Source organism: Patagioenas fasciata, chromosome 10 (genome assembly GCF_037038585.1).
Source record: "Patagioenas fasciata isolate bPatFas1 chromosome 10, bPatFas1.hap1, whole genome shotgun sequence".
Taxonomy (NCBI): Eukaryota; Metazoa; Chordata; class Aves; order Columbiformes; family Columbidae; genus Patagioenas; species Patagioenas fasciata.
In genome coordinates this window covers 15,936,475-15,961,214 of record NC_092529.1, presented here as the reverse complement: position 1 = coordinate 15,961,214, position 24,740 = coordinate 15,936,475, and the positions used below count along the sequence as shown (strand labels likewise).

The following is a 24,740-nucleotide window of genomic DNA, read 5'->3' as shown; positions in this document are numbered from 1 at the left end:
GCATGAATAACACAGCTGAATTTACACCACAACTGCATGTATTGTTCACTGGCTAATAAATGAGTCGCTCTGGGGGCATTTTCCTGGTAAGGACATTAATTTTGTTCTCTCCACAGTCCCATTTTCACAAAACCACAAGATGTCCAGGAATGTTGGTATCTATCAAGTTTGGGTGAAATTGGCCAAAAAAGTTATTAAAAAGACAGACATACAAACAATGTGGCTACACAGTCATCACTTCCAGTATCTAAAAAACTTACCTAGTTGCAGTATCATGACTGTATCATTGAAGGCACGTGTCACTAATCTGAAGTGTCTGTGCAGCGGATAGCAGAGCACTCGTCTTCCAAAAGATACCAGGATGTCATGAATGCTGGTGAAACTCTGTATTAGTGAAAAATCTGCATTACTCTTTGTGCTTTTCAATACAAAGAATTAGGGGTTTTTTTATTCTCCTTTAAAAAAAGAAGTCATAGCAGCATAGCAAAAAAGCACATTTTAAAATATTATGCATCTAAAAATCTGTGGTTTAATAAATATGGATATCAAGATGTTACACAGAAACAAGACACTGCACATTCAGTTTGCATGGCAGAATAACAGAAGTTCTATACAATTTAGTGGTTTTTAATTTAAAAAAAAAAGAATGTAGAGAACATTAGAATAAAACATTTAACTCAAGACTTTTCCATTGTTTAGATTAAAGCAATAAATTACATCTGTCCCACATTATTATATATATTAAGGGGAAACTATAAAAAGCCTTTTAAGAATAAAGAAAAATTAAAACCACGTGATATTAACAAAATACATGTGCACATATAAGATGTTTAAAAATGATACATGACTCTGCCTTCCATGAAAATTATAGACATTCAAGACAGGGATAAATATATCTGCCCAAGGAAAGTGGTTCATTGTCTTCCTCTACGAGTGAGGAAGACCTCTAATTTACTCAGGCCACAGGCATTAATGAGTTATTAAAGACTTTCTTAAGAGAGCAATTTCCTTTCTGGCTTTCACTTTTCAAGACAAAATATTCCATTTATGAATTCAAATAAAAATACCTATTTCATCTTGAACTCTCAATTTATTAAAATTAATTAAAACACTTTGCTGACAGCCAGCACTTTTTTGTATTATGTGACTGCCTCAACTCATTTTTCATTTTAATGGGTTGCTGGTAAGCATTTAAATCATTTATGTTTTGTTATTTAATATTTAGAGTCTAAGGTGTGTACATGTCACACGTAGCAAAATGGCAGTCAGTTCAAATAAACCATTGCTGAGGCAATTTTGTTTACAGATTGATGAAAACATCCGCCTCTACATGGTTTGTATAACAGATATAGTTATTAACAGCTTGGTGCCAGGAGACTGAATTTTCTGGGTGTGAAATATACTGTTGGCACAGGCTGCGCCAAGAGTTGCTACATTATAGGATAAGCACATGCAGAAAACTCCCTCGCTGTGTTAGGATATGGATCTTAAAAAACTTCAAGAATAAGGGCAATCACTGCATTTTAACTGCCCTCCTTTGTGACTTTCTACTGCAGAACATCGAACTGGAAACAAACTAAAACTAACCGATCTGTACTGAATGTAACATTGGCTGCTACTAGAAATGTTTCAAGGACAGAACCCAAAAATCCTGTCACAAATTTCATTTTTGATCCTGCAAACTCAGACTCGGCTCAGTAATTTCAGGAATGAGGGAAGGATGGTCCTTTCTAGCTTGCTGCCATCATAAAAACCAATGGCCTACAGGCCAGGTGAAGTCCCTTCCACTCCCAGCTCTGCAACAACTTAATTACACGGGCCTGTGTGCTTCCAGTAAATAATCTGAAAGTCTATGTTGATACCAGTGGCGGTGGGTGCTGCAGTACCACTGAAAAGAGGGGGGCAGGTAAAGCAACCCATGGTCACTAACTCTACAAGAAATCAAAAAAAAAATGTATTCAGCACTTCTCTGAAAGATCACACAATCATTAAAGCCTGAATGAGACAACAGGTTTGCAACTACAGAACTGAGGGTTTTCTTGCTACAAGAATATGGAACTCAGCTTCTCCATGATAGGTGGGGAACTAAAAGATTGAGTTCTAAGAGCTTTTCCTATAACTGGTTTGCATTTACTTCTGGGCTCCCCAGTTTCACCCTCCAACATACTCTGACAGCACACAGCAGAATGGAGGGGAACACAGAAACCACCTGATCTGCAGCCAAGGAAAAGAGCAAGCTGGAAGTGCCGAATGATCAACTGGGAAGGCTGAAGAAAAGCTTCAGCAGTCAAAACCCCACAAGCAAACAATAAGCTGCTTTATTAAGGCCTGCCATCTTCAAAAGTTAAGACGTACCTGAGGCAGGACCTAAAGGACAGCAGAACCCAAAGAAATTACATTCCCTGCTTTTTCTGCCCTTTATGCCCTTTCTATTTTAACATGCTTTAGCCAGTTAAATGGGAAGATATTTATGAGTTCTGATCAAGGAGCCACAAGGCTCTGTTTTCTTATCCTAAGCATGGAGTTGCACACATTTACTGTAGACATATGTGAGGAATAATTACAATTACTTCCTAAAAAAAAGGTCAGGACTTGTGAATCAAGCCCAGGAATTAGGGACAGCATGTAGCTGAGCAGCCTTTTTGCAGTGGGCCAGAAGAAGGCTCAGAACCCCGAACTCCAGCCTCCTGAGGCTACTAGTACTTGGGAGCCCAGAAATCATGATCAAGTTCTTATAACATTTATTGAAAAGAGGACATACACTTAATACATCTTCAGTACTGGAAGTGTAAGCCTTCCACAAAAGCAATATACAATACCAAAACCAAACAATACACCAAATATATAATGCAGAACTTAAAATTTAACTTACCTCCAGCCAGCACAACGTTGCACTCAGTTTCCTAATGTTCCAGGATGATTCAACCTGATTATAAAAGGACACCATAAAACAACTATTATCTAATTCAACATTCAAGACTGCTGGCAAACTATTTAAGATAACATTCTGGCAGTAATTTAAGAACCTTTGTGAATACGAAGTAGTAATTACATTATGTGCATTGAAATGGCCACAGGACAGCATTAAAAGTATACTGCAATGCATTTGTTAAATAACTAATTTGGTTTCCGTATTGGGAATATCTAGCCCATGCACAAAGCCTTTAAAATACAACAGCAATCACAGAAAACTGTATTACAGAGGAATTCTGTCCCTTTTCACCAAGAAACAGAAACTTGAATCAACAAAGCTCAAGCTAAAATGCCTTGTTTCATGGAAACAGCTCAAGACGTTTGGCTTTCAGAAAGGATCCTAAAGCCAGCAGTACATGTAAAACATCATTTTTCTTAAAATGTGACAGATTCATAGTATTTGTGTGGTAGCATGGTCTAGTGGGATGATCAGGCAAAAAGCCAGGAAGCCCTGATCTGTAACTCTGGCTCAAGTAAAGATTTGTATGGCCTGAATGTCTTGGGTTTCCTATTAAAAAACAAAAAATCACAATGTCTTTTCAACATACACCATATGGCTATTGCAAAGATCAATAAAGATTTGTACAATTGGGTTCCTTCTTTATTTTCAATTTTGGGCAACACTAACATGCAATACAACAACCATCTTATTCGGTTGAATAAGCAGGTCTGGACACTTCTGCCATTCTACAGTCCATACCCTGCAGTTCAGTCTAAGACAGATAGGTTTCGATCATATGTTCCAATATTCTGATCAAAAGCATTGAGAAAACATCTCGGTTAGAATCAGCAGAGGATATGCTAGGCAAAAAGTTGTATATGGGAAGCAAGTCACAGAATCACAGGATGTCCTGAGTTGGAAGGGACCCAAAAGGATCATCAAGTGCAACTCCTGTCTCTGCATATGACAACCCCAAAATTCACACCATGTGTCTGAGGATGTTGTCCCATCACTTCTTGAACACTGTCAGGCTTGGGGCTGTGACACTTCCTGTTCCAGTGCTCCAGCACCCTCTGGGTGAAGAACCTTTTCCTAATGTCCAACCTGAACCTCCCCTGGCACATCTTCCTGCCATTCCCTCGGGTTCTGTCCTTGGTTGCCAAAGAGCTCAGCACCTGCCCCTGGCCCTCCCCTTGTGAGGAAGCCATAGCCACCATGAGGCTTCCCCTCAGTCTCCTCCAAGCTGAACAAACCAAGTGACTTTAGCCACTCCTCATACGGCTTCCCCCTCAAATTGTCTGGAGTCTCCTGCATTTCCACTTCTCTCCCACAACTAAAATGCTGGTTCAGAAAAACAAGTATTTAGAAATCCTTTTAATCCCTAAATACATCCAACAGCTCAGTTTAGAGATAAAAAGTATTTCAAATTACTAAATTACATATTTTTTTAATGTTTGTTAGTAAGTTCACTTTAAAAAGTTTCCTAAACTACAATACAGGGTCCAGCACTAGGTTCCTAAAACATACTGATTTTTTTTACTTACATTCTTGTCTCCTTCATTGACACAGATTTCATAGCAATACGCCAGAAGGATATCAATTAAACCAAGATATACATGATGACGGCTTCTTTTATCCAGAAGATAAGATTTATTTGTGAACTTTCTCAGCTGCTCTCTCTCTTCTTCAGAGAAGACAACTATAAGATGGATAATTGAGTATGAATTTAAAGCTGGCACATTCATTTTAATAGGTGATAATACTACTTGGACAGTCTCTTTAAAAAGAAGTGTGTTACTAATCACAAGTCATTCATCACTCAAGAGAAAAAGTCTAAATCATCCTTACTTTCATTTTTAACTTTTATTAAACTCTGATATAGCCCTTTCAAAGTCATATTCCAACCCTGCAAAGTACTGTGTGCACACACTGGCAATTCTGAACCATGCTGAAAATGCCAAGGATTTCTGTGAATGCCTGGGTATCTTATACAGAGATAAATACACACTCAGGATCTGAGTAAACTGAAGCTTCATAAATCCACATTGTGTGAGATAAAAATAAGAAAACAAAATCAAATATATTTTCTTATTGTAGAAAAGGGTAGGAACTAAAGAAATAGGGACAGGGGGAGGGAGAAAGAAAGGTACAATTCTGTATGTCTAAGCATCATCAATTTTGACTCACAACCTCAGCACGATTCAGAGGCTTCATTTATGCTGTCTGATAACATCCTTCCAGTTTCTGAGGAAGACCAAAGAAAGATCAAAATCCTGCCCCATCAACACTGATATAAAAGCTGCATCTCCTTCCAAAGAACCTTGGTATCCACCACCACTGACCATCATATTTTGCTTACCTTCTGTGTACCTCATTTAGTTCAGACCAGCTATATTGACCCAACTCAAAAAAAACAAACAAACCCAAAAAACCTTCTCACCCAGTACTTTCTCTTTGGGATTCATAAGGAAGGTGACAACGACACCACAGCAGGCATGCTGTGACAATGCATTCAAGTATTTCTCTAGGAAACAGTGACATAGACATGGATAGCTAAGACCGAATATTGAATGGTAAACCTTCTGAAAAGTACTTAAAACACCACAGAAAGGATGGCAGAATTGCCTTGAAATAACAGTAGAGATCAAGTAGACAACTGACTAGAAGCCACTACTGTACAAACTCAGAGTAACATAAGAAGCCAGTTAGTGTGATTAAACCAGCCAGAAGCCAGAGCTGAGAGATTTTCACCCCAGCTGCACAGAGCAGGGGCACTCCACACCAACTGAACACGACACATGTAGGGAGCACATTCTGGTCACACCACAAAAGAAAGGCACAGGCACAAGGTGACTTGACAGGAGAAAGCAATGTCACTGGCTTGACAGCTGATGCTTTGTCCCACTCCATGATTTGTTCAAGCATGAGTAACACTGCAACCAGTCTGAGTTTAAAATACCACTCATTGGAGGAGATTTCTCTGAAGACAGGAACAAGCCTAATGCAGTACTCCTGCTACTCTTTCAAAATAAAGACTAAGTACCATGACATGCCCTTCAACTCATTTAATTTTAATTATTTATTGGTGGGGGAGGGGGGCACAACCCAAAACCTTACAATTAATATCAAAGTCTCAATTATTCTTTTACCACCCTTTTTGGAGTCACTATGTTTGGCCATACTTAGCTGGGGCAGAGAAAAGCTGTAGACAAAACGTACAAACTTAAAAGTCTAAAATAATTAATTAATGATTAACACACCGAGGTGAACCAGGCACCTGGGGTCAGCCTTCGGGGCTCCTCAAGACAAATCCTTGAATATTGTTGAGCTGCCACCTTCCACCAGCTTCATCAGCACTAACGACTTGACCCGATAACCCAACAATTCCTGCCTTGATTCTCTGTTTTTCCAGTTTATTATTTTATATCTTCCACACTGGTATTTACCTCTGGAATCCTTGAGCTACTCATGATCCCATCTCAACAATTCTACCTGCAATTTGACTGTTCTTATTTTTCTGCAGACTTTCTCACAGCTCCTTCTCAGCAGCAGAAACCAAGGTCAGGCAGCTGGGCAGAACCCGTGATCCCGAGCCCCATGGCCTTGGGACACAAACAGCTACATCCCTGGAGGGGGGTGTTACAGCACAGGTTACAGAAAGAAAAGATTACAGCTCCTCATGGAGTTCACATGGTGTGAACTGTGGAGTTGTCAGATGCAGGGACAGAGGCTGGACGCGATGATCCTTGTGGATCCCTTCCAACTCCGGACATTCTATACAATTCTATTCTATAGAATTCCTAGTAAACCAAGTTCCTTTTTACACCTCTCACCCATTTCTGTATCGTAAGGATGATAATTGCAAGTGTACTTGTAGACGTTTCTTCTCAAACAGTGCTCATCATCATTTTACACAATCCACATTCTCAAGGATACAATCTGTCTATAAGACATGTGGTCTTCTTTATCTCAGGAGCTTTCTACAAGTTTTCTAATTTTATGACATGTTTTGAAACAAATGTTTGTGATGCCAAAGGCATGTACATAAGCATACACCTCATATCAAGACACAAAATTACAAATTAAGAAAAACATTTTTTGAATGTTTCTTCTTTATGAACTTTTTTGATGTTTCTATCAGCTTCATAACCATAAAATACTTGATTTACATTCCTATGGAAACTTCTTGATGAGCTAAACATTTCTCTGGAGTCAAGCCAGCCTCTATTTATTTACAAGGTCCCACAAAAAGAAATTCCAGCTTTTATATTATCTTGAGAAAGCCAATCTCTTCCACTTGCTATGAGCTAGTACAAAGTGACAATTCAGCAAGACTACAGCAGTTCTAATTCTTGTTTTTCTGTTAGTGCAATGAAGTTCAGTGTTACCCCTTAAATCACTAATATAGATGATGTATCTGTATTCTATCAGCAAATTTCTTCATAAGTTCTTAAATTGCATTGGTTCTTTATCATTCATACTAAAATTATCCATAAAACCATATGTGCAATGTTGTAACACATTTGAAAAAAAATTAGTTTCTGAAGAACATAACATAAAACCACTTTGTAAGCTGCTACAGTAGGGTGGGTTTAAAGAGGTATCACAACAGGGTGTTTACACTTAGAAGGTCCAATTGGAAAGAAAACAAGGCATTTCCACTTTCAGCTAACTTTCAGTAGAAAACCCTCTCATAGAGTACAACACCATTTATTATAAAATCATGCACACATGGCACTTTCACCATCAGGAGCAGCTCAAGAGAAGAGATGAAACTGAGGCTGAAGAAGAAAAAAGTTCTGAAAAGCAAACCACCGGAAGTTTGCTAGCAAAGGCTACTAGAGTAGATCAGATTCATAAAGCTTAAAATCACTTTTGATGACTACAGTAATAAAGAAGTTTGTTACAAAGAAACTAAACAATTCCTCCAAAGCATGTGAGAATCTATCACAGGTAGAATACCTGCTCTAATGGACACAAACCAGTTAAGACAGCACTCTCATATTTCTAGGCCCCCTCAACATGCTTGCTACCATTAGCTGTCAAGTTGTGCACATAGTTTTCCTCCAAAAACTGATTACATTCAGTACTGGATCCACTACTGAGAATCCACTCTTCTTAATCAGCAACTACAACCTGAAGTTTGTTTTTGCCCCACAGCTCACAAAAATTAACCAATGAGATACTTCTCATCAGAGGTAAGAAACAGTCCAACAGTGAGAGCAAGCAAACCAACTTTATAAAGTCTTACTAACAAGTATTCATTAGATTCCCTAAAATCCGCATTCTAAAGGAACATGTAAATGTGAACCATACTTCCCTTCTAGGCAGAAAGCAAAGAAACTCCTAGGGAATTTCATTAAACATATGGGATAAAGTTTTCTTCCTCTAAAATCCAAACTCTTTGAAGCATCATAACATAGACAACTGGCCAATGAACACAGAAAATGCAAGTCTCCGACAGCAGCAAACAAGAGGTAGACTAGACAATTCCCAAAGGGAAATGTTACAAGATGTTCATTACCTCACTGCAAAGTGCCGGGTGTTCTAAATCAAATTTCTCTCTCCAGAGAAAATACTTCAATTTTGCAAATAAATATCTATGCTTTCCTTAACGTTTCTGAATAATAAATTATCCAGGCCTAAAACTCATTATGAATATGTCAAAACTGCCACATACTTTGTTTTCCTAATTCAAAAATACAAGTACATAGTATAAGATTAACAGAACAAGAACTGCAATTACACTTTCTGCTATATTTCGCCTGTATTTTGTATACTTGTGTTACCAATGTTTTATCTAACAATACCTGTACAATTAGTATTAATCTAATGTAAATCAGCATCTGCTGCTACTTATCAAGAACTAAATTTGCAAGTTTTAAGTTCGATGTTTAAAATGTTTTGTACATTTTCAGTGTCAAAATCATGCCGCTTCTAGCCGCAGTATAAGTGTGTATTAATAGATCCATGTCTAAAGGAATCAGGCAAACTAATCTCACATACAAAGTAAGTGTCAGACAATACTACAGAGATTGCCCTTGCTTTTTAATCATCTCCTTTACTTATTTTAAACTAGTGATTCTTCATGTTAAAATCAAGATATTTCAAATCACTCTTCAGTGCCTGATTTTCAGTGAAGCACAGTTTAGTCTCAAAAGGGGAAGATGAGGTCTGACAGCTACAGGGTGCTTTGTTACGGTCTTACTGATACTTTACACTGCCGATTGCATTGCTTAAATCAAGCCAGTGTAAGATCTAGAGGTATAGACTACTGTGACGCTTATTGTTCTAAATGTGTTAGGAGTACTCAGATAAAACGTGCTATCTAGACAGATAGCTGATGCAGTGGTCAGACTCAGAGAACCAGGGCAGTACAGGTCAGAAGGGACCTCTGAGAATCAGCTGCTCTGGCCTTCTGGTAGAAACAGAGCCTTAGGTTCTGGTCCTGTCAAGCCAAGTCTTGAAGGAAAGCAACTCTGATCCTTGGGTTTTGTTGATGTTTTCAGTTTTTGTTGTTGTTGTCTTTTAGTTGGTTTGGTTTTTTTTAATGTTAACTAAAATACCGTGCTACAATATTACGTTTCTTAAATGTGTATTTCTGTCCCTGTGAGTTAAGGAACCAGCAACACCAGATGAAGAAGATTAGTCAGCAGAGAGCAAATTCATCAGGAATTAGAAAGAGAGAATGGTCACTGGTAAGCATGCTAGGTTACCAGAAACAAAATAAATTATCCCTTGAGCATATAAATGTTACATTAAATGCATATGTCAGCATATGTCTTTGAAGATTGCACATCTGCAAAAACTCCTTTTTAGGCAACACAATTTGAAATAGAATAAAAATGGACTTTTAACTGAGTTGAATGTGTTACAAAATACAAAATGTTTCATCTGGAATCTGTAGAAGCAAGGCTCTCATGTGAACTTCAGCAGCAGCAGAAAGCACACTTTCCAAAAGTGTTATTCCCTCATGGGACAGGCTGTGTAATGAGTCAGGCTTTGCAGAGGCTTGCATTAGACATTGTAAGCGTAAACAAAATCTGGGCCTGGCAGCTTTAGAAATGTCCAGTCCAAAAATGCTATTTTGCTGCAAACATGACGGTGAAAACTGCTCTCTACTTCTTTGGGTTCCTCAGCCTTACTGCAAAGGCAATAATCTCAGTTGGCTGGTGGCTAACAAGCCTAGGGGGAAATAAACAAACAAAAAACCCACAAAGGGCAATAAGAGAACCATTGCAACACACAGTAAAATGTAAAAAAGGACAAAAGAAAGACAAGACGCTTAGGACAATAAAAGAAGAAACTTTAAATAAAGACAAAATACAGACACCAGACAAACAAGCTGGAGAAAAAGTAAAAAGGTTATATAAAAATAGATTCAAGGTAAGGACAGAAGAGAGCTGAAAACTTTAGATGTTCATGAGAAGACCTGATCCAAAAAGAAAAATAAATCTGGTAATAAGACATTCAAAAAAACCTCATGATGTAAAAACAGAAGAGAGAATAACCAGGGATGAAAGAGCAGTAATCAACCAAACAAAACCTTCAGTTAATTGTAGTGTCATTAAAAAAATTTAAAAAAAAAAAAATCTGTATTTCTAGTTATTCCTTGTAGTCAAAGACATGATAAAGACAAAAGTAAACCAGTTTTTCATTCCAAGAAACCAATGAAGATAAAAACATCAATATAAATCAGCAAAAGGAAGAAGCAAAAATTAATTCTCTTGGTTCAGTGTTTCTGAATAAGAAAATATACTTTTAAAGAACCTGCTAATTTTTATTTCACTTTCCCCCACTGAATTCACTTTTCCATATAGTAACTTGAGGAGTCAGTTCCCAGTGACACTCCTGATTCCACAGACACTGTGTAGGTGGGAACTGCCCTAATGGCAGCAAAAACAGAGCCCAAAATACGGGGACTATAAAGGTACCAGGTGCCAAATTCTAGTGCCAATACCTCAATACTGTGATAGCCTGTAATCTGCCATCAGTATTAACATTACCATTCTAACCTCCTTGTCTTCCCAAACAGTCATTTACCTTCAGTGAACACCCCTCTAAAAAGATATCCCGTTTCACATCTGAGGGCAGCAGACTTCCTCAGTACCAGATGTTACACATCTGACAGCATGTGACTTCCATGTTCTTAGGTAACAGCTCGGGACAGCGCTTGTTTAATCAAGAACGTAACGTTCATGCAGGACAGACAAATGCTTTCTGCAAGCTGGTCATGGCAGTACACCTACTACAAATTGTACATGTTCTACACACCTCAATATTTGAGGTCTCCTTAAAAACTGTATGCTTGGAAGTCCTCATCACAGAAAATGATGGACATTACCTTATTTTAGATGCTTTCCTTAACACAAGACATTAATTTGGAACTCCGGAAGAGTAAGAAATCTGGACAATCTTCATGTTATGCCCCTTTCCACAAGCAATAAAAAGAAAATGCATGAAGGTGTCATCCCGTCCTCCTTTATGCCGTTAAAAGGGTTCAAAAGTAAACAGCGGAATCAGTATCTGTTTTTTATTAAAAAAAAAAGTTTGACCTCACACCTACCTGCAGGGCAATGTGTGCATGCACAGGTTCAAACACTCGCCACACATCACTTCATAAAACACCTTAGACCATACTGCAATATGTATAACATTTGTGCCCCTAGAGTTTCCACGCTCGAGTACCCTTTTGCTTTTCAGAGCGAAGCACCAGTGACAGCCTCCTCATCCTTCCAGCTGCATAGCTCACCTTGGCTTAATGCAGTCAGACTTCTCCCCAGCTCTAGTGGAAATAACGTAAAATTTCTCAAGTAGCACAGAAAGCCCTTCAGTTAGCACAGTCTTTGTTTCATTTATGTGCCTTTTCTATGTCACTTCCACTTACTAAGCATGCGCACTTGAATACGTATCCACGCAGATATGAAGTCAAATTGTATTCCGCTTGTAAGAACTCCTGGATGTGTAACTCAGATTAGCCAGACCATCCCTTTGACAAAGCATAAAACCAACACAAAACCACATGGAACTCATCCTATTGATGATCAGATTCCAGGTCCAACAGCCTGGACCTACCTCCTGCCCTTTCCTATTTCCCTTCATAAGAGAAATTCAAGTGGAACCTGTACTCCCTCTCATGGTGGCTTCTTTCACCACAACTCACTGAGGTTTAGGAACCCAACAGTTTCAGATCCTCAGCCACTTGGTTACTGCTGTTTTCATTGACAAATCTTATGGAAACTGAGGTCTTTCTGAGGGAAAAGGTGGGTAACTACTCCTACATTTATACAGTCCTAAAATTACATTCAGCCCTGTGAAGGCAACTGCGAGGCTGATGTGGCCCCCTGCGAAACTGAGTTTCACACCCCCCATTTAGAGAAAAGATGATCCTTTATGCGGCCCCATTTTCTGTACAACTGTCATGAGCAGGCTTGCTGGGCTTTTGAGTAGTTTGTTTGTTGTGGTTGCCTCTAAAACCCAGCAACATCTGTGTTTTTCATCAGAATCTCAATCTGAAGTAAAAATATACTTTATCAATAAAATCATCCAGCAGCTCTAAATTTTCATAATATTTTTCATTATATTCCTTAACCCAGGCAAACATTAGCAGTGTTTCATTTACTAAGGAGTGAATGGATAAAAACAAACAAAAGAACCCCTCATTATTCTATTTTCAACCCGCTTGTACCTTTGTCCAATGCTTTTTAAAAATCAAATGCTTATGATGGGTATAATTAACAATTTCTGGCTTCAGAGGCTGAAAAAAGACCCCTAATGAAGATCAGATTACATTCACAGTAAAATACACAACATTAACCCAAATTCCATTGTTGTTCCCCTGTAGAAAATATGAAAGTGCAGGTATTATTAGTGCATTAATATTTGTTAAGAACCTCTGGCGAAGGGATTATCATTATCTACTTTAGTAATATTGGATTTTCATACTACATAGGAAATGAACAAAGGACAATAAAAGAATAAGCACAATAGTAACTCATAATGCTCTGTGCAGTCACTGTATACAGAATGGTAAACTCAGTTATCTGTTAACTGTTCTGTTACAAGGTCACCTACTAAACCTGAAACCATCCCTTTTTGTTTCTATATGGACACAAAGATTTTCCTTCCAAAAAGGTCTCTGAGACTCATAAAATAGCAGTAGGGTAATAAATGCCATGAACTTCTGTCATACTATGTAAATAAAGCATCCTACAGAGGACATGTTACCAAACAGACACAAGGGTTGATATTAGCACAATCGTCTACAGCTCGTTCTTGGGAAACTTGCTGCGAATTATCTGAACCATATTTGGTAGTAGACACAAAAACAAGCTTTGACTATTTTTTCCATTGAAAACATAACTAGAAGAGGGAGAAAAAATTATTGGAAAAAATGAGAAAAAGAGTGAATAAGCACCAGAAACAAAGTATTCATTTTCTAGCCATCACAATCACTACACAATGATAGGTTTGATTTGATTTCAGATGCCATGACTTACTGACACTGGAAGCTACTTCGAAATCTTAAAAGATTACTGCATACCCTCAGAAGGGAACTTTTTCTTCATAGATATCTGAAATTCTAGAATGGCCTTTAAGAACAGTTAACTCCAAAATATGTAATGCAGATGAAAAAGAGAGCACACACTACACAATTAACAGGTAAAAGCTTAAGATGAAATAACCACTCTATAACAAACATTGTCAACTGCTCCACACACAACTGTCTCAAAGATCTCAGTACTTAACTGTCCTTCAGAGAAAAAAATTTCTTTGAGGACAGGAGGAGTAATAGACTACTCCTCTAAGAACAAAGACAGAAAATTGTAGGGTAAAACCATACTTCTTCCTTTAAGAACAACAAAGTAGAACATAACATGGTATTACAGCAATTATCATTCAAGCTACAGATGTATACATATATATATGTTCTCACCAAATGTATGAGTGTCATGTTCTTGATGACTTTCTCCCTTCAAGGCCATCATTTTTTTATGAGCATCAACCCACCATGGTTTGTACTTCAAAATCTGCAGAATAGCTTCATCTTCAAAAAAATCAGCTCTAGAAAAAAAAAAAGTCACATGTTATTTATGTCAATTTATAGTGTATGTGGGTATATTTTACTGCATACATAGAATGCACTTGATTTAGCTCCAGGCTATCTTCCATACATCATAAACACAACAAACCTGACTAGTATCTGTTCTTTGACCTAAAACCAGAAAATAGTAATTATTAAAAGTATAAGCACTATTATCTCATAGTACCCCTTCCTTACTTCCTCCACCTTTCCTGAGCCACCCAGAAGCCCAGAAAATTGAAGAGTTGCAGCATGGTATGAAGGTGAACAAACGTGACTTGTTCTGCAGTAATCTAAGGGAAAACATTCCAAAAAGAAGACTTCTCAGAGAATGTCACTGGCAGCAAACTTGATTTTACTGGGAAGGTCTCTCACTTTAAAACTGTGTATACTTTGGGGAGGAAGGGTATGCAGCAGAATGGCAAAGTAAGGACAGGGACTGACTTTGATGTAAGCTGCAGCAAAGTAGAAAAAGAACCATACATGAGTTCTGGAAGAGAGATGACCTCTGCACAAAGCCACTGTGGTAAAAATCTCAATACAGTAACTCTGGGACAATTTATACTAAATTATTCAAGTTCTAAGCCTCCTCCTACCATTTAAGCTTTTTCTTCAAGCCAAACAACAGTACAAATACTGAGCGCTGAAAAAAAAAAAAAAAAACAAAAAACAAAAAACACCCAAACAGGAAATTTTTTAATACCTTCTTAATCATCATACAAAACCTGCCCACTCTACCAAACACAGAATGTAATTTGCTTTACTCTTGCACTGACAGATTTTTTGATGCCTATCTTCAGTGTCTTTATAAAGTAACTTAAGATATCAGCCAGTGTACATTTTTCTCAAAGGCAACAAAATACTTCCGTGTGCCACTGTTTCTCCCTGGGCTGTCCTTCTCGTTAGGATACACAGGAAACTGATTTTTGTGGAAGAAAGGTTGGTATCTGTTCTGAAGCCTCCAAAACACAGCCATTAAACTAAATGGTTGTAGCTCATCTACCAGGCTAGAATACAGGTTCTAAGATGGAAGCTTGCAATTACTGTAATCTGCATCACATAGTTTATGAACTGCTTCACTTCTAGTGGATTGTACTTCCAAGTGGGGTTTCAAGAAAACTTTTCTATGTGCTACACAAAGACATGCAACTGCCTCTGGGACACCTGGCTGAGCAAAAAATTCCAAGTCTGCAAAGAAAATGGGTTAAGCCTACCTTTCCTGACAGAACACACCAAAAATACTAGTTCTTCCACCAAATCTATTTTGCAGGAGTTACTATATTAATAGATCTCATGGTTTCAATTCAGTTTACTTATCTGGAAGTTTCTGAACCTAACTTGACCTGAAATACCCCAACTTGAAAGGCATGCAGACACATTTCCACCTTCAATACGTGAGATGAAGCACAAAGAAACACAAAGTCTTGGTTTGGAACTTTCTTCCTCATTGTGCTGTAAAAAAGGTTCCATGTGATGAATGCAAAGAACAAAGTGGCCTCCAGAAAACCTTCATAACTTCAAAAGTCAGATTTACTTCCTCATAGCCCAGGATTGTTCAGTAATCAATGTTTCACAAGAAGAAAACGAAGTTCTGACATCTACAACCGAAAATGCTGGCAGAGATTGGCTATTCAGCTGCTGGAGAGGTGAGCTATGAAAAAACATTCTGCAACAGTTCAGAGCAGGCCTTGTTTGACTACAGACTTCAGCAGTAATTAAGTAGTAGAGTAATCCCAGAACAGATAAGCAATGTCTTGCGTCAGTGTCATACTTAAGAAGATTCTCTAAGGCTTGCTGGGATGAGACAAAGAAACAAACAAAGCTATTATTTTTTAAAGTGATCTTAAACCCAATTATTCACAAAAAGAAAAAGTGAATATATTTCAAATTAGGTACTTTTACTTGACTAGGTGAAGTAAATCAATACTCACAGGTAATGATCAGGGTCAAACTTGGCAGCCTCAGCTGCCAGGCGTTTCCTCCTACGTTCACCTACAGGAGTTTGGTCTGGATCCTTGATGTCAATAACATCACTGAGTTCATCCTGCAAATGGAACAAAAGTAGTAAGACCAAGCCACAGGTATGATATGCAAGATGCGTTCAGTAAGAGTTTAGGAAAGATGCTTAGCAGTATTCCATTGAAATCCCTAGATGCACTTCAACCTCCCTTACAAATCTTGCAGATTCAGGCTTCTTTTGCAAATAAAACTTCAGCATTCCAAGGAAACTCAATTATTTGAGGCTCCTTAGATTTCGCGGTATTATGAAGTGTGTTCGGGCCATTTTATCATAAGGCAGGCAGGTTATTTTGCATTATGATAAAATTTACAAGGTTTAACAAAAGCACACAACCACAACAAAGATAAAAGTCCTAGATACTGTTCTTTTGACTTTTGAGATTACTCTCACACTCTGAAGTGGTCAGACATTAATTAATGGGCAATTACAGTGCCCTTTTAAGTGTCATTAGGTAGTGGTACATTAATGCTGATAGGAAATGTACTTCTTTATGAGTTCCATAGTAATAAGCTAGCATATGTATCCTAACAGAATGTAAATACTTTCTCCATAAATAGCAATCCTGCTCCAAACCCAGAAAATACTAAACTTCATACATTTATGAATTACAGAGTTACATAATTAAATTGCTTTAAAATTAAACTGCTTAGAGTAAGAACACTACCAAAAAAAATGAGGTTATCATCCACTATTTTAATAAAATTTCTGCATACTATGAATATTGTTATACTACCTGGCATCCTACAGGTTTTAGATTGGCTTCAATCTATTCATGATTTAAAGAAATTGCTGAATGCTCAAGAGCAAAGTATCTGCATTTTAAAGCTCCTATCCTACCAATTAATCCACAAAAGCAAATTTCAGTGCATCAGCATAACTCTAGTAAATCCCCCAGATTCCAGGTGGGCAGACACCTTGAAGAACGCACGCTTCAAAAGTTATTGTCCTGTGAAAAAATCAAGTCTAAAATAAGAAGTAAAAAGAGAAAATTGCCGTGAATTTCACAATGAAAAAAAAAATTTGATGCAGTGGTCATAACAGGACTTATCAATTAGCTAGGTTTATTTTGGGGTTTGGGGGGTTTCTTTGTTGTTGTTGAGTATTTTTTGTTTTCAATTTAGTAATTTCTTTGTAATTTAATAAATTGAAATTTATGGCACCTGAAATATACTGTACACTGATGTTAAATATGTTTGAAGTCAGAATAGAAGACAATACCAAATATACAGCAAAATCATTAACAGCAGACTGTTAAAAGCCTGTAGACTGTTTGCATCTTGCCAGAACTACTCACCTGGTACGTAGCCTACCCCACACAGGCCTTTCTCTCTGGCCCTCCATAGCCCAGTGGAGCCCTGCTGGTGACAGCAGCCCACAGCCAGAGGCCATTCAGGCCCTTCCTCTAACACCAAAATTTCCACAGAAACAGACTGGCCTGTTGACTTTGCTACACAATTAACCCAGTCTTGATCACCCCCTACTTCTGCACGAACAAGGGTTTGTCCGTACTACCACATGCAAAAAGTAGAATATTCTCAGTCACAGAATGGGATAATGGAGAAGAATGGTTACCCAATGGTCCCCTCCTGACTACAAAATGAGTCAGGAACCCTACCTAATCAGAAAGTTACCCAGAACTTCTCTGATAGGAAAAAACGAAAATGCATCTACCTGCAGCCGCTGGAACACCCCTGAGTGCAAATTCCCAAATCCATAGCGGTACTGCAGTGGTAGAGTGCTTTCTGCACTTTCTTTGTAAGGGGTCTGCTCTATTTCCCAGTCAAACTCTTCCTCCTCCTCCTCAGACAACTCAGCAGAGGCAGCTGTATATATTGCATGGTCAGAAAAAGAAAATTATTACATAGAAAATACATACGCTTTAATAGAAAGGCAAACAGTGGTAACACAATAAGCCTCTCTCATTTTACTACATCTTTTAAGAAATCTTATACAAGGCTGGGTCACAGGGGCAGACACATCAGCAATCCATAGTTCCTGCTCCAAATTCTCCAACTTTTAAAAATGAAGACGAGGAACACTAAAGTTATTAAGTATAGTTACTTAAAGACTGAATTAATTGTTCCACCAATTTCAACAAGATCAGCCTTTGATGCTAAGACAATCCTGACAGGAGCAAAGTGATGTTATCAAAAATTTAAGATGGGTATTAAAAATTAAACACAGATAGTCAAACTTTATTGTCTGTTACACACTGATGTCAAGCAAGTCATCCACTAGACCCTGGGCTTTTAATTAGCTTCTACTATTTCAGCTAAAAGTCCAGTTGTGTGAGCTTGTAGAAAGCAGAAGACTCAAGTGTGTCTGTATTATACAGCCACTAGAGGGGTACAAAGATCTACAAAGGATTAGCATATGTTAAGCATATTTTGGAAAAATGTAAATGCCTTTAAGACAACATGTGTATCACCTACAACACATGTATTTTTATACCTAACCATACATTCAGATTCATTCACGCACTTATTGTACCTTGGATTAGACAATAATAGAAATACTCTATTTTTCTCCATATATCACTTTAAGTCTATAACTATTTCATTATGTACCTATATCACAAGTTTAAGTGAGATTTTTTTTGTCATACCTATCTCTTCTACTAAAGGTTTTGCTGATCTTGATTTCTTTGGTGCTAAAAGAGATGTCAGCATGTCCAGTCCCTCAAAATATTGGCCAGGAATCTCCTTAGGTAACTGAATTGTAAAAGTTCCTTAAAATAAAAGTCAGAATACAGTTATTGCATTAAAACATCCAAGATAAAAAGAAAAAAAAAGTGCATCTTTCCTCCAATGAAAAAGGCTCACAGAATCCGGGACACATGCAGGTAGTATTCTATTATGCATCAGTCTCTGTGCATGTTTTTAACCTTACTTCACAGCTCTCACAAAAATCAAAAATTATAGCAATAAAGCATGAAAGAGAACATTTAACTAGTTCTGGTCTCTTGATTCACATCGTTTGAACACAAACCAACAGGATACAAGCTTTATTTTATTTTTAATCCTTCTACCAATCAAGCAATAAACAGAATATCACAGAAAGCTACATTATTGTCTTAAGTCAAGCATCTAGTAAAGGCTTAGGAAGCAGCAAATTATAGGTTTTATTGCTAGGTTTTTTTAAATTAATACATTAATTCCAGAAGGTACATATTTTATTCCAGAAACACCTTCCACTTCAAGGTGTGGAGAAAGTCTAATGCCTTCTCTCTTAAGACGTAGCCAACAGACTGACTCAGGATTATCTCACTTCTCAGCACTACCTGACTTCTTTGCAGATTTACAGGCCTAATGATGTTGGTACAACAACATGCCTAGCCCCCACAGGCTCTGAAGGAGACTTGTACATAATTTTTTCATTATTAGAACAGTCCTGAACATGTCCTTTGTGCTTAACAAGAGCCTAAATAAGAAGAATAAATCCTAAGCAAGATTTTTTATACTACATAACATATCGGAAAGTTTACCTTTATTTACAGTATCATATGCTTCACTTAAATTCTAAGCAATTCCAGTGTAGCAACACATAAATTATTGGAGAGATAACAGCATTTTAATGACATGTACACTAATAACATTAACTAATACCTTTGTCTGTATCATAAGATGCTTTTTCTCTGCCATCTTCTACAATTCTTCCAGGAAGTGCCAATCTGCAGGCAAAAAATGAAATCTCTCATTGAATGCATGTCTAATTGTGCAACTTACCATCTCAGCCCATAAAAATGAAAGGCACATTCTAAAAGAAGTACAAAGGACCTAACTACATGACTACTATTGATACTAAGGGAAGTCACACAGTTAAATCCCAATGTACTTCAAAAATGTTTTTCCCTAACTATTGGTACAAGACAACAGCACCTGAGATAAGAGAAAATTTGCAACTCCTCATTTTGCAGCTTGGACAACGTCACAGCCACCACAGAAATGACACCCTTGGCACTATGTACAACACTTGGAAGATTCTGCAATTTAAAAACTCAGAGGTAACCCACAGTGACAGGAATTCGTGTCCTGATATTCCAAATAACTATTTCACAGAATTCAACCAGTCCAGTAAAATCCCTTGTGGTTTACTAACGTATAATAGGGGATGCACATCCAACAATACAGGAAAGAGAAAATAAGAAAGGTGAATAGTTTGTCAGCTCTTACATGCCAAAGGTCTCTTAACACTTTCATACTGAGATTGCTTCTTGTTCCTTTCCTATAGCATAGCTGGGAACTTCCTATCTAGAGAAAAGATACACCTGGAACCTCATTTCCTACTGCCCAGGCTCACATGACTTTTCTTCCCTTATGTAATTATGAGTGCATCAAAATCTGCTCTTCACCAAATACAGTGTATCTGGCTCTCAACAGCAACTTCCATAAATTCAGAGAACTGTCTTGTCATTTTATAATTATAAATCTATCATAACGTAAACTTGGAAAAAGATTTCTTTAAATTCCCTTTAACATGATTTAATGCCTCGAAAGAAAGAGGTCAGATCCATTAAAAAAATTACTTGAAAAAAAATGGGCTGTCTGCAATCTACAATGTAAGAGCTGCAGATGAGGAATGTTCTGAAGGGACTAAAATAAAGTTCATTCCCTACTGGCTTTTATTTATTTTATGAAGTTCAGTTTTTTTAAATCCTTCCACTACTTGCCTGAGAAAGTATGGCTTAGCATAAAATTTAAAATCTCCCCCTTCGAAATACACATCAAACTCTGAAGCTCTGGCATAAGGTACTTTGATTATTATTGTAAGAAAATCCGGATCCTGGGTCAGGTCAAAAGCTGGAGTTATCATGATGGAATCCAGCAGGAACAGCAACCACTGGCTGTGTGGCCCTATCAAAAAATGAAAACAAGAAAATATTATAGTGGTTCCCAATTTATCACAGCAATTAATTGTCTCTTCAAAATTCTGTAAGAACATTCTCACAAAATTATCTCCCACATGCCGAAGAAGATACGCATACAACTCGTCCCCAGGCTGCGCAGCTGCTGTGCGTTTATCAAGTTGTATCTAGATAGGGAACACCTGGCCTGAAAAACACTTGCAAGCCTATGTACATTTCTATGTATCTTCTTATCTATTTAAACACCACACACTAACAACACAGGACAAGAGGTAACAAAAATCCACCAGCTCATTTAGACCCGTGAAAGATGACAGGCCAGCCTGCATTTTTATTTTCCCGAATCAGAGCTTTGTAACATGTAAGAGCAGCCCCAAAGCTCCCGCTCAGAGCTTCTCAGCACTGTTTCACGTTTGGGCCCCAACACTAATTAATGGCTCCCGACACTAATTAACAGCCCCGAACTGATCTGGAGGTTCCTGGACAAACCTCGGCCTGGGGACCGCTGACATCCATCCCATAGAAATGCAACACCCCAGACCCAACCTAAAAAACAGGTATCCCAAAATGAAGGCTGCAATGCACTAAAGGAAAACAAACAAAAAAAACCAACACAGAAACAAACAAACAAAAACCCCCACAAAACAACAACATCCCCCACCCAAAAAAAAAAAAAAAACAAAAAAAAAACACAACACCAAAAAGCCCCCACGAAACCACCACAACAGCTAGCAGAACTGATAAGTTTCTGTAGCAGCACAGGGCTGGCAGGAAAAGGAACGAACGCTCCGCTTTCCCTCAAAGGCACCACAGCAAGACACAATTTCCCTCCGCTGCTCGTTACACTGGGCCAGAGCCCGACCTCCAAGCCGTACCGGAGGCACACCAGGCAGCCCCAGCCGCGCCCCTGACGACTGGGGGCCGAGGTGCTGGAAGGGCCGAGCCGGGCTCCCCCAGCAGAGCCGCACGGCAGCCGAAGGCCGTAAAGCGCCACCACCCCTCCCGAGGCCTCCTGGAGGAACGAGCGAGCCCGCCAGAGCCGCAGCTGCCCGCGGGGAGAGGGCCGTGCCCACCAACGCAAGGATCAGTTCACCCGCCATCCTGCCGCCACTCACCCCGCGGCCGTCCTCACCGCCCTGTGTGGCGCTGGGGCGGGAACGCGCATGCGCAGGCAGCCCCGGTGGGCGGGAACCAGTCCCTGCTGCCGCCCTCACGGGCCGCCCCTCTGGCCGCTGCCCGCCTTCGGAGCGGGACACGGACGGAAGGGTTGTCAAACTGTGGTACCGGCAGGCGAGCAGTCTCTGTCCCGGGCGGGAGGCTGAGAGAGGCTCCACCAGCCGTCGGCCTGGCCTCCCCTCACGGTCAGGTGGTGGCTGGGGCGCCCTGGGCCCCGCCGGTGAAGGGGATCTTTCTTTCCCTTAAATTTCCCCCCACTGGCCTTCCTTTTTAACAAAAGTGATGATGTGGTGGGCCAGACGTGGTGTTTCAAGGGAGGTGTAATGATCTCAAGAAGCAAAAGTAGCATTTTACCCCTTAATTACTGTCATCCTGATCAGTCTATGGGAATGCCAGTCAGGATGGGGTGCGGCATGAACATCTGACAACCTCAGCTCTTTCCTCCTCTGTGATAGCTGCAGATATTACTTAAAACTGTAAGCATCTGACACGGTCACGTACTGTATCTTAAACATAACAGGCTACTGAAAGTAAATTATGTGTCTCACAGCATGTAAGAAGTGCGTGTATGTGTAAGTAAAGCATGTAGTGAGAACAAGCGCCCCTAGAGAGGAGAGAATGGAGTTAAGAACTGAGTAAATAGGAATGGAAGGTTTGGGCCTAGTATAATTTAAATTGTGGTAAGGATAAAATGATTTCAAGAACTAAAATACATCAGAGTAGATGGCTGCAGAAATACACAGAAGAGTGAACTCATCAGCACTCCCAACAGGAATTCCCAGTTACATTGTTTCTTCTAAGACAGGAAATAAATGCGAACAAGATTTACAACGTGAATAGATGCAGATCCTGATGAATAAAAACAAATACAGCATTAAGGAGAAAATACAACAAGAAGTTCAAAAATTGCTAAAAGCAGAAAAGTTGTTCCCCCAAATATAATGCATTTTACGCTGAATTTCTTTCCTCCATAGATTTCATTTTCCAGGAGTTTATAATACTTAACAGTTTCACTTACAGAATTACTGTGTTCATGATACTATGATATCTTCATAGCTTTCTTTTTGCTCTTTCTTCTTGCAGTTTCCATGATCCAAAGATAAAGAAGCTTCTAATTTTATTTCTCCACAGGAGGGAAGTATCCTGGATCACAAAGACCTTCTGTGCTTTTTCAGGTAAGGATACCAACATGGGTCTCTAGAGGCAGGATGGTGGTCTTGATAAATTCAGGATCAAAGTTGCAGTAGTCTTTACAAGAATGAAATTGTAACAGTCAGGGATTTAAATATGTAATGTGTTTCTTGGTGTTACCTTTTGTGGTGTTACCAGCTGAAGAGATGTCAGACTTGCTTTGAAGTAAGTGCGTGTAAAATTGGCATGTGAGAGATCAAGTTATAGTTTAGCTTCTTAGTGACTGAAGGACACAAACTGTAATATCACTGCTGGTAATGCAGAGGCACTTGTGAACCTCTGCGAGAGCCTGAGCTGCCCCTGTGAAGCAAGAGGGTTTTTAGATCAGTGCCTGTGAAGTGGTGTGGAGACAGGCACATCCAGTATGGCACGTATTTGTGGCAACTCTGAATTTTTTGTGCCAAGGCAAGTATCAAGTTTGGTAGGGTTTTATTGTAGTGCACATATTCTCAGAAAATAGCGTACCGTATTCATTGTGGTTTTCTATAGTTTCACATTTGTTATTGCTATTTTAGCATGATGTAATTTATATTTTTACATCTGCTCAGAATCTGAGCTGGATGAAAACCTGAAGTAATAATTGTTCATTGCATTTGCATTGATAAAGTACATTTTGGGATGCCATTAGTGAAAGGTACACTGTGACAGCCATATAAAATGGCTGGGCTGCATAGCTTCGCTGCCAAGTTAATGCCATTTAAATAGTGAAGGACCAGCTCCTGGAAGATTTAGCCTAAAAGTAAACCCAACTTCACAAAGTAGGGCTGTGCAGCAGGAGGTTCACCCTTTTGCACGAACTGCATCATTTACAGTATGCTGATCCCTGACCCTGGAAAGGTCCTGATCTGCAAACACAAGAGATTTTATCCTCACAGCCTATGTAGTGACCATCTGAGGTGTAACACTTCCCCGCAGGTAACACTGTGACTTTCATGGTGCTTTTCGCCCGACAGTTGTGGCACTGAGCAGTTATTTTAAAACAAAGGCAGCCAAAATACTTGTGTTTCTGTCATACTCCACATTTAAAGGTGATAAATCAGGTTACAAACCTAAGTTGATTTATTTCTGTAAAATTCACGGTGTTGCAATCTCTGCTGATGTTGCACAGAACATTACTGAAGTAACTTGATCAGTCACATAAGGACAACTTCAAAGCCACCCAAAGTAAGTGAATGCTTACATTCCTTCACTGTTCTACCAAAATTGCAGTTTATCCTGATACAACCTGCCTTTGAAATAGGTGCGATGACAATAGTGTGTAGGCAGGTGACAAACTGGGGCTGCAGGATGGAGGGACGCTCAGCACCAGTTTCCCTGTTAGCGCAGACAGACGAAACGTGCCTCAGAGACCAGTTTCTTCTCTCACCTTTTTTTCCTGCTCATCTTTCTGTGCACACACATGCTCTTCCAGCACTGCACGCCTGCACACGCCGGGATCTTTGCGTGGTGTGGAAATCAAAGGGACGTTTGAGTAAAACAGCCTGCCAGCAGC

General features: G+C 39.0%; 1 protein-coding gene across 2 annotated transcripts in view; it reads right to left on the bottom strand.

Moving 5' to 3' along the window:
* The window catches only part of SHQ1 (SHQ1, H/ACA ribonucleoprotein assembly factor), a 46,051-nt gene extending 24,004 nt beyond the window's left edge, over positions 1-22,047 (bottom strand). Inside the window, exons 1-10 of one of the 2 annotated variants that reach the window (XM_065845644.2) lie at positions 21,997-22,047; positions 20,687-20,870; positions 19,623-19,687; positions 18,623-18,745; positions 17,689-17,840; positions 15,929-16,041; positions 13,851-13,978; positions 4,459-4,613; positions 2,873-2,926; positions 261-384 (exon numbers count right to left, since the gene is read on the bottom strand). In XM_065845644.2, the coding sequence (XP_065701716.1) occupies positions 261-384; positions 2,873-2,926; positions 4,459-4,613; positions 13,851-13,978; positions 15,929-16,041; positions 17,689-17,840; positions 18,623-18,745; positions 19,623-19,687; positions 20,687-20,829 (1,057 nt within the window). In that variant the 5' untranslated portion in view covers positions 20,830-20,870; positions 21,997-22,047. Of the gene's footprint in view, positions 1-260; positions 385-2,872; positions 2,927-4,458; positions 4,614-13,850; positions 13,979-15,928; positions 16,042-17,688; positions 17,841-18,622; positions 18,746-19,622; positions 19,688-20,686; positions 20,871-21,756; positions 21,880-21,996 lie in introns of those variants that run through there. The other variant, XM_071813220.1, reaches the window with a different exon arrangement.
* Positions 22,048-24,740: the final 2,693 nt, after the last annotated feature.